The 10,493-nt window shown below is 40.2% G+C and overlaps 1 protein-coding gene across 1 annotated transcript; it reads left to right on the top strand.

The window, feature by feature from the left end:
• The first annotated feature begins 676 nt into the window (after positions 1-676).
• CCER1 (coiled-coil glutamate rich protein 1) lies at positions 677-1,855 on the top strand. Its single transcript, XM_036864932.1, has one exon. The coding sequence runs from the start codon at positions 677-679 to the stop codon at positions 1,853-1,855; it is 1,179 nt and encodes a 392-aa protein (XP_036720827.1).
• Positions 1,856-10,493: the final 8,638 nt, after the last annotated feature.

Here is a 10,493-nt window from a genome sequence, read left to right as displayed (position 1 = left end):
TCAACTGTTTCCTAACGTGGGCAGCACAAACCCAGCCTCCCGCCCCTCGCCACCTCCCTCAAAAACTGCGTCACAAGCCCCCTGCGAATGTTCATGGGCAACCTCGTTCTGGGCGTAACCCCAACTCCACGCCCAGGGAGAACGACCTCAAGCCCAGTTGGCTGTCTCCCGGGGCAACCAAGGATGCGGTGGGCGCGCGGGGCCCCTGGCCGGTATTTAAAGGCTGCCGTTGCCCACCCTGCCTCAGTCTAGCTAGGACGGTGACGGTGAAGCACCTGGGTTGAGAGGGAGCAGCAAGGTAACGCGCAACCCCTGCCTCTCCCGTCCCCAGCCCGAGCCTCCAGTGAGGCAGGGGTGTGTGGGACCCGGGAGCGGGTCTCACTGCGCGTCGCCCACCAGCAGCTTCCTCCCCCACCATCCTTACCCAGCCCCAGTCCCACCCAAACTCACCTGGACGAGACAACCCGGGTGCCAAGGGTCAGAGATTACGTGGAAGAACGATCGAGCGAGCAGAGAAGAGGGGTCCTTTTGGAGAGACAGGCGTGATCCCAGCGGCAGGCACGTGGTGTTGCGCAGAGAGAGAGAGACACGAGGCTCTTCAGACCGTCAGATCTGGCCAAACTTGACGGCAGCTTCTAGGACGCTTCCGTTTAGACCTCTCGGAGCTCCCTGAATCATGACCCAGCCCCTCGATAGCAAAGAGGATCCTCTTAACCTGGGCCGCGGGGGGGCGTCCTCTGCCCCATTAAGCACCTGGTCTTCCTGCCATCGAAGGCGCAGGGGCGCTCCGGTTTACAGGTGGTGGCATCGCTATGGTCCCAAGGCCGAGTATGAGCCCCCGAGGAAACAGCCGAAGCAACAGCACGGCTCAGGACCTTGGTTCCAGCCACCCAGACGTCCCTCTTGGGCCGTGTATTCTAATTGGGGGCGCTGGGGAGGACCCTGGCACCCACCTCCGGAGGGATTCCGGAAGCCCCCTGGCCGGGCGCAAGTGATCCAGGTGTACGGCCTGCACCCATTCTGCCTTTGCTGCTGCTCCTGCTGGCGCGGGCCCTGGAACCCCGGCTGGGCGAGGCCCCCGGGCAGGAAGAAGCACTGGCGCCGCCGGGGCCGCGGCCTGCGCCGCGACCCTCGCCGCTCCTTCCAGAGGAGCCCTTCAGAGGATCTGAGCACGCTGCTGCGGCCGGTCAACCTGTCCAGGTGGCGGGTACCCGGCCTGCGGGCGCCGCGGAACACCACCCAGTTCATCATGAACCAGATCTACGAGGATATGCGGCAGCAGGAGGCGCTGCGCGCGCAGCAGGCCCAGGCGGGCGGCACCGCGTCCCCGGCCGGCTCCTTCGGAAACGATGCGCCCCCCAGCGGTGGCGAGGAAGACGCGGAGCTGCGGGAAACTTTGTACAGCTTTGGGCAGAATCCTTCTCTAGCCTTCAGTCCTGACCCGGATGGGGAAAACCAGTCTCCAAACCCACAGCTGGTAGAGGAAGAGGAGAAAAACGATGACGATGAGGAGGAGGGGTGTGACGAGGAGGAGTGTGATGGCAAGGGGTTGGAGAGCGAGGAGGAGGATGCAGAGGCAGAGGCCAAGGGTGAAGAGGAGGTCGAAGAGTCTGACTCTGCGGAGGAGGGGGAGGAGGAGGAAGAGGAGGGGCTGCAAGAGGAAGAGGAGGGGCTGCAGGAGGTTGAGCAGAGGGAGGAAGAGAATCGTTTGCCTCTGGAAATGCCTTTATCGATCCTCGTGGGGGCGGAAGAAGAGAGAGAGAACTTTATAAACTGTACTAATTTAAACCCAAAACAGATAGTTCCCAAAGTGCCACAGGAAGCTCTCCTCATGGTACAGGACATTAACTGTTAGACATCAGGAAAGGGACTGAGGAATGAGATGGAACTGATGTGAGGCTAAAATGAATTAGCAACTTATTAAAAACTAATTAAAAAAAGAGTTCCATTAATAAACATATCTATGTAAACCCCTTCTTTGGCCATTATGAAACGTTTAAAAATTGGTGTGTTTGTGTATGACTATGAGTGAGGGAGGGGGAGCTTTCAAATATAATTTAACTGGAAACGATTAAAGGCCAAATATTCATTACTACAGTTTGAATAGTTTCATTTGGTGTTTTCCCCTCTAGATGCTTGAGGTTTTTGGTTTTTGTTTTTAAATTCTGGCAATGCTGAAAATGTTTCTTTTTATAACAGATTTATACATTCCATGCCTAAGAAGCATGTGCCGTGTCTATTGAATGTCCATCAGTGCTCTTAACATGATAGCTGAAACCTTTTTAAAACGCCTATTTTAATATTTTTTTCTTGTAGTTTTTCCACCTTCAGAGCCCATTTTTGAGGGTTGTATCTTGGTAACCCCATTTGCAGTCTCTTGTGGCATCGCTCATTTATATTCCTTGTTCCACAGTGCTATGGATCTTCCTCAGAAGAACGTGAAGTTGCTTCTGTGGAGCTGGTTATCTGCCATGGCCTCAACAATCCATAAATCCACGAATGGAGAGGATTCCCCATGGTCAGAAGTCAACTTGCACACCTAGTTAAAATCCAAGGAAACTGCAAACAGTGGAACATAGCTTAGATTTTGAAGCCTTCTTCCTGGATATATTCCTTGTCATAAGTTCACAGGAATAATAAAAATAGTTTTTGCAGAATGGATTTTTTTTTTTTAAAGATGATTGGCCTTTTGGGGGTGGAATATCTTTTTTTTAAATTTCTTTCCCAGTTGTCTTCCTTATAAAGGAGAGTAAAACCAGTATGTTTAAGCGCAAGCCTGCGTGAGCTAGTTTCTAATGTCTAAACAATTACCTACGGAGAATTCATCACTCAAAAAAACAGCTTTTATTCAAACATTTTTAGGAAGTAATACCATTCTTCTTGGACCCTTAATACTCATAACTTAATAAAGGTTCCAGCCATAGCATATTTCCAGAATATCCTTAGATGAAAAAATTGAGCCCCACTTCTCAAAAATTACATCTTTTGACAAACTATACTTCTAAGTATAGTTTGAACCATAATTTAGTATTTAGTGAAGAGAAGACTCTAGGGTGATATCTTGCCTGGATGCTGAATTTATTGCAGCTTTCAGGGGTGATAAGCTTAAACTGTTAAAAAATAAATAATAAAATAATTAAAGTGTTGAATGAAACTGCTTCTCACTTCTTATTTTTTAAATATCAGACCTCTTATTCAGCAATACTTCAGTGGCCAACAGGATGAACATAAGAAGAAAAACTCACACAAACATTGTGGGATTTTTAAAATCACACCAAACCCTCCAAACTACAGCAGTGAATAACCAAACATTTATTATACTCTTAAGAAATCACTATTTTCTACAAGATGCAATTTTTGAGTGACCTATAAAAGTAGTATAAAACTGACCACCCATTATGCATTTCTAATGCACAGGGGGAAACCAAGAATCCTGCTGCTGATACTGATCAATAAATCCTTACAAGCCATAGTCCCAAAATACTTTACCCATGATCCTCAATCACTAAGTTCTCATTAAAGAAACACTTTCATTCAGGACTGAATTTCTTCACAGTCATATCAGGACAATCCTCAAGCTATTCTTATAAAAGATTCCACTTTTACATTACAAAATTCAGCACACACTAACTGCCTCCACATACGCAAGACATTACCCAGTAGTCATTGGAAGGGATGCAAATATGAGCAGTGCCTCAAGGGTTTCGTTCAGGAACCATTATTTAACAAAATAATTATGGAACTACTAGGGGCCAAGCACAGTGAATAGTGATAAGGATACAGTGGTGAGTAAGCAAAATCCCCACTCTCATGCTGCTTGTAGTTTAGTTGAAAGGACAGACACTAAATGAAGTTAGACAAATTAGTCATTGCAAGAATTCTAAAGGAAACACACTATTATGAAAGGATATATGACAAGGGAACCCAAGAGTGAAGCTGGGGATGTTTACTGTGGGCAGAGGGAGCCTTGAGGCTAAAGGCCGCTGAGAGCTGGGAGGAGCTTGGTGCCTTTGAGGAGCTGAGGACAGAAGGACAACAGCGTCCTGAAGGAGTGGCCAATGAGAAGTGAGAGCAGTAGGCAGAAGCCATATTACCTGCTCATTTCTGCACTATCCATATCTTCTGAATAGACACCAGCAAAAAATTAATGAAAGGAGAAAACAATTAGTCATTGATGATTCTCTACCTGAACTCATTTTTTTTTATTGGCCAGATACTGTGATGGTCCCTTTACTAACCCTGAAGGCTGATGTGAAGTGATTAAATCGAGTCGGGGGATGGGAGGGTTAGACATCCCAGTACACCTATTACACTTTTCAGAGACCTACCCACCCACTACCATGTAGTGACAGGGTCCTAGGCATTGCTGCTCAGCATGACTGGGGCTCCCTGGAGATGCTCCACACCGCCTGATGATGATTCGGGAGTATCAGTGTTACCATGGCTCAGAATAAACCGCGTCTTTAGTTTTAGAGGTAAGTGTGCTTGAAGAAAATTCACAATTTTTAAAAAATTCTCATTCTCAAAATCATTTCAAACTTGAGTGGACACAATGCTAATGAGGTGCCACTTAGCCATGTCTTTCAAGAATGGAAGTATTATTTCCTTTGTCAACTGTCGGAAAAATAACTTAATAAATCATAAATATATTTAGAAGGCCTAGGTTTGCTGTCTCTTCTCAGGTGTTTTTACGTGAGAGATTCTGGTATTTTCCTTTCCAGTGATTGACAGCGTTTCTTGATTTATCTTCATTACTTTGTCTCCACAGTAACTTAAAGGGATTTTTTTTTTTCTGTGAAAATATTAGTCTTCTAAGGATGGTAAATACACTTGACATTTAGAGATCAACTCTGAATTCTGAGTATGGTTTCATAAAATTTTATAACATCTGCATATGAGGACAAGAGTTATTCCAACATATTTAGTTCCATGAAAATAAACACAAGAGGTTAAATAACCCAGCTATACCAAACCCACAGAGTCTGGGAAGAATATGATATGAATATCACCCCTTAGGTGGTCTTGGGGTGAGGGAGTAAATAGAATGAGAAAATAGCTTCTTCAGTTTAATTCTGATTTTAACAGCATAATAAAATGATATTTGTGGCTAAATTGTTTGTATTTTTACAGGTTCAAATTAACGTAATCACAATTGAAAATTACTCTTAATATTAATGCTTCTGAATCATTTTGGCCTTGATTATCTGTGTATTTAAAGCAAAATCAGAATATGGCTGTATCTTAGCTGTTTCAGTATTAACATTTTTCTACATCTATTTAGCTTTCAGCCAGTTAATAGAACATAGCTCCACCTCAGGGTCAGCTGACGGAAGAGAAGAGTTTGGGCATCTGTATGTTGTCACTGCTGCCTGAGAGCGGTGGTGGTAGTCTTGGGTCTCTGTTTCCTCAGACATAGTTGTCCTACCTTATTACCACTCACAACGATTGTGAAGACCAAATAACCAAATATTTAGGAACAACTTCATTATATACTGTTAAATCACTGTTATTGTACACAAAACTACATTTTATCATCAAAGCCACCATCTCAATTTCTTTTATTTATGTATTTATTTTATTTTTTCCTTTTTTAAATCGTTCTATTTTATATCGGAGTCTAGTTGATTAACAATGTTGTGTTAGTTTCAGGTGTACAGCAAAGTGATTCAGTTATACATATACATGTACCTATTCTTTTTCAAATTCTTTTCCCATTTAGGTTGTTACATAATATTGAGTAGAATTCCCTGTGCTATACAGTAGGCCCTTGTTGGTTATCCATTTTAAATAGAGCAGCGTGTACATGTCAATCCCAAACTCCCTAACTATCCCTCCCCCCCCTTCCCCCCCCCCCCGTAGCCATAAATTCGTTCTCTAAGTCTGTGAGTCTGTTTCTTTTTCGTAAATAAGTTCATTTGTATAACTTTTTTTTTCAGATTCCACATATAAGTGATATAAGATATTTCTCTTTCTCTGACTTACTTCACTCAGTATGACAATCTCTAGGTCCATCCATGTTGCTGCAAATGGCATTATTCGCAGCAATATTTTTTTCGATCCATCTCCCGGAGTAATGGAAATAAAAATAAACAAATGGGACTCAAAAGCTTTTGTACAGCAAAAGAAACCATAAGCACAATGAAAAGACAACCCACAGAATGGGAGAAAATATTTGCTAATGACGTGACCGACAAGGGTTTAGTCTCCAAAATTTACATCATCTCAATTTCTGAACATTAGGTCAGTCTCGATCCATTAACAAGGCTCAGGAAACCTCATCTCATTGTAGTTTTGTTGGACTGAGATATCTAGATATTATAGTTGTTACTAACTGAACTAAGCACGAACCAGCTTGTCCTGGAAATTCGGTTTTGATTTCTGGTAAAAAAAAAAATTTGCAAATGCAGTGCCCTGGCGCCTTGATATTGAAGCTGCGGTCCATGGACCAGCATTAGGGGCATCACCTGACAGCTTGTTAGAAATGCCGATCGCTCAGACCTACTGAATTAGAATCTGCTTTGTATAAAGATGTCTAAGTGATGTGCATACACATGAAAAACCTAGAAGCTCTGTGGGGTTTTGATCCATCGTAGAGCCCTCTTGGGAATTTAATGATTGAGACTGTGGCTTATGGGTTCAAAACTTCTGTTATTTACTACTTGTGTGACCTAAGGCATATTCTTGAAATTTCAGCTTCTCATTTTCCTCATCTATAGTATCTACCTCATGGTAGTAAATGAGATTATGATGATTAAATGGGTCAGTGCTTACCACACACTCAGAACAGTGATATATTCAATATCTACCAGTTATAATAATAAGTATTTAATACATGCACAGATGATACCACTGACATCTGGTATCTAAAAGTCACCTGTTAGTAATTAGAGCAAGTATAAATGTAATATCTAACAAGATAACTAACAAAACGATTCACTAACTGTCTTGTTTTCTCTTGGATAACTGTAGTCAGATACATTACTTTGAGCTGCACAATTCATTGTGCAGGACTGTGAAAACCACTTAAATCTCTAGAGCTGAACTCATTCCCCAAGTACACTTTCTGTCCTTTATCTCCTCCCCTTACTACCAGGTCATGATGTTTCCTTTCTTTTTATGGCTGACATTAATACTCTAATAGCTAGAGCTAAGAATTAACCACTCAAGTCAAGATCATTCCTTCCCATACAGGCAATGCATCTTTTCAAAATCAAAATGCATGTATCATAATGCTTAAAGAGGAAGGTTCTGTCTTATGCTATACCTGAAGATAGTGAAAATTTCAATAAATATTAAATACCTACTATCAGCCACTTATGCAGAACACAAAAGCTATTCAGAACAGAGATCTAAGAATTCAGAAAACATTTAAGTATATGCAAGATTTTAACATGCATTATCACATATAACCACACTATGAACTAATGCCTTATCTTCCTTTTACAGATCAAGGACTGACAACTTAAAGAAGTAAATTGTTTCGGGACTTAAAGTCCTCTATTCTGAGTTCAAAGTTGTGGGTCCACTGCACAGTATTATTGGAATATATCTCCCTGGTGTCTTATTTAAAACAATCTTTCTAGGAACAAAATTTCCTTTAATAAGCTTAACCTGAGTTCCAAAGAGGGTAGAAAAAAATATAGTCTCTTCAGTGTGCGGTCGGTAACAACGGTAGCTAAGGAAGAAATACTGATATCTCCGTCTCAATTATAATTGTTAGTAGTAGTTTAATAGCTTATATAATTCATATAATGACCATCTAACAAATTGTTGATTAATATTTTTATGTATATGTGTACCAACATACACATATTTGGTGGGAAAAAAATACCTGAGTGGAATAAATTAGCCTAAGATACTGTTGTGGTGCTGTTCATCTATAATTAAAGTAAAATCAAAATTTTACTGTAGGAAAATATTCATAAAATTTGTAGGTAATTTTATGTGTATAAGATAACTGGTTAACGTTCATAATATAACCACATTATTGAAGGTTCTGTCTTGTGCTACACCTAAAGATAAACCATTGATATTAGCATCTTCTGATGTTTTCATATGGCATTTGAACTTTTTGTGATTGATACTATGTTATCATGAAATATTTGAATATTCGCTCCTATGAATATATTTAGATTTTAGCATGTTACTTTTAGTTCTAGTAATTTAAGACTTTTAACTGATGTTAATTTATCAATTCTCACAAAAATCACTAGTAGATTTGATTATTCATACGGCATTTATCATTAAATAGCACTACCAGATGCAAATGGAATATAGAATGCTGCTATATATAATTATATCATTTGTGATTTTCTGTTGATTGTAGCATTCCCTTGAACTGAGAGATTATAATATAAAATAACAAGCTGAGGTCAAGACTAAATGGCTGTACATTTTCCCTTGCTCTCAGGGAATTTTCCAAAGTCAAGCTTGACTTTTTATTTTTCCTTAAAATAGTTTATGTTTTTCTTTTTCTTAAAAAAATGTTTTATGAATTCCACACTATTTCCTGCAATAAACCCATGACCTCAAAATATACACTAGCACAAATATTTAGATACAAAACAAAGTTAATAAAACTAACTTTCCTTTCTCTCATTTACTTTCTATTTTGCCTTCTTAACATATGCTCACCAACTATTAACATTTAGGTGCCACCTAGTGGCAAAGGTATTGGATTGGCCAAAAAGTTCATTCGGGTTTTTGTAACATCTTACAGAAAAACCTGAACGAACTTTGTGGCCAACCTAATAAAACCTTTAAATAAAAATATTAATGGTCATGGTGTTCCTGTCGTATTTACAGATGCATTTTTGTTGACACATAATACATTGACACATATAAACGGAGTATTGCAAATGTGTTGGTACAAAGGGTCATATTAAAATATTTATATTGTTTATTTGAATGTGTTGCCATACATTGTGTTAATAATAGTATCTTTTTGCCCGGTGAGACTAAGCCACAAAAATAAATTATCAAAGTTTGTAAAGGAAAGAGGGAAAACATAGACCCACAAGAGGCCTTGGATTTCCATGGATTATTATTTTTATACTTATAATAAATTTCACTGTTAATAAGAGTTTAAAGGCATTACTAGAAAAAAAATCTATTTTAGATTCCCTTTGACATTAACTCCATTAATTAACATTAGCAATCTGCAATTATATGTGTTTTGCTTTTAATACTGACAACAGAGAAGAAAATTAACAAATCTGGAAGTTATATGTTTACATTTTAAATCCAAATTCCTAAACTAAATAAAGCTTAATACTTTAATCCTGATAAATAAAATGAGAGTATATGTCCCTTGGCCTAGTTTTAAATGCAAGACTTGTGAAAGTCAATTACCTCCTAGGACTTGAGCATCATTTAATTTATTAATGATCACAGCCACTTATTAGAGCACAATTTGTTAAGGAAAGAGACACACCTGTTTATTTGTTGGTCTGGTACCCAGAGGATAATTTATATTCGTATTACTGCCCTATTTCCAGCTCTTTCCAGCTGCTTAACCACTTCTATTGGAAGCATAAATCAGTGCTAAGGACTGGCTCTGCCTTGGACAGTTAGTTTCCACATTTACAACTTTCTTAATAATGCATTCATCAATTGTCCCAGAGTAGGTACTCCTGCTTTGTACTTCCTTCACACTCACTCCATTAATAATTCCATTATCCTTTTACAATTATAGTTGACTGTGGCTCTTTTCTGCCTAGAAAATCCTATAGGGCAAGGAACTGATTTTCTACTTCCAGTGCAGAGTCTTGCATATAAGAAGCCCTCAATAAACATTTTTAATATTATGAAAAAATAGGTATAACTAAATCATATGTAATGAACTATGATTATCAGGTAGTTCTAACAGGGAGGCATAGTGACTTATTCATGATGTGTGTGAAAACCGCTTTCAGTAGGAAAGCATAAAGAAGGGTGAGCAAGGAAAACCGCTTTCAGTAGGAAAGCATAAAGAAGGGTGAGCAAGGAAGGAGCTGTTAGAGGAGCAGGTACCCGACCACATCTCTTGCAGCCTGAATTCTCTGTTATACAACAGACTGGTCCTCATGGACAGACAGATCCTTATAGGAACGGAACACAAAATCCTTTGATGTAATAGGGAAGCTCTTGGCTCTGACCTGCTGGGCCACAGATTCATGAGTATGAACCTCCTTGATAATGCCCGCAACGACGATTCTTCTCTTAGGTGCACATTATAATAAACTTAAAACGTATTCTACAGTTTAAAGTACCTGGTTTGGAAATTGAAAACAGCCAACACATTTTATTCCATGTTTAAACTAGCATTTGCTGAGCCCTTACCCTGTACCAGGGCCTGGGCTAAGCACATGTGCGTAGTTTACCAATGAGAAAGCAGATGCTAACAGCTATTGAGCAACTTACCTAAAGTCACACAGCTAATAGGTGACAGAGGCTGGAAGCCACACAGTCTGTTTCCTTCTATCATTAACTCTGCTCTGTGAAATGGATGGGAG

Source organism: Balaenoptera musculus, chromosome 10 (assembly GCF_009873245.2).
Source record: "Balaenoptera musculus isolate JJ_BM4_2016_0621 chromosome 10, mBalMus1.pri.v3, whole genome shotgun sequence".
Taxonomy (NCBI): Eukaryota; Metazoa; Chordata; class Mammalia; order Artiodactyla; family Balaenopteridae; genus Balaenoptera; species Balaenoptera musculus.
The sequence above is the reverse complement of the archived record's forward strand: the minus strand, read 5'-3'. Positions and strand labels throughout refer to the sequence as shown.

What these genes read in the sequence shown, in the direction of transcription:
- CCER1 (XM_036864932.1), top strand. Translation starts at nt 677, where the DNA reads ATGACCCAGCCCCTCGATAGCAAAGAGGATCCTCTTAACCTGGGCCGC.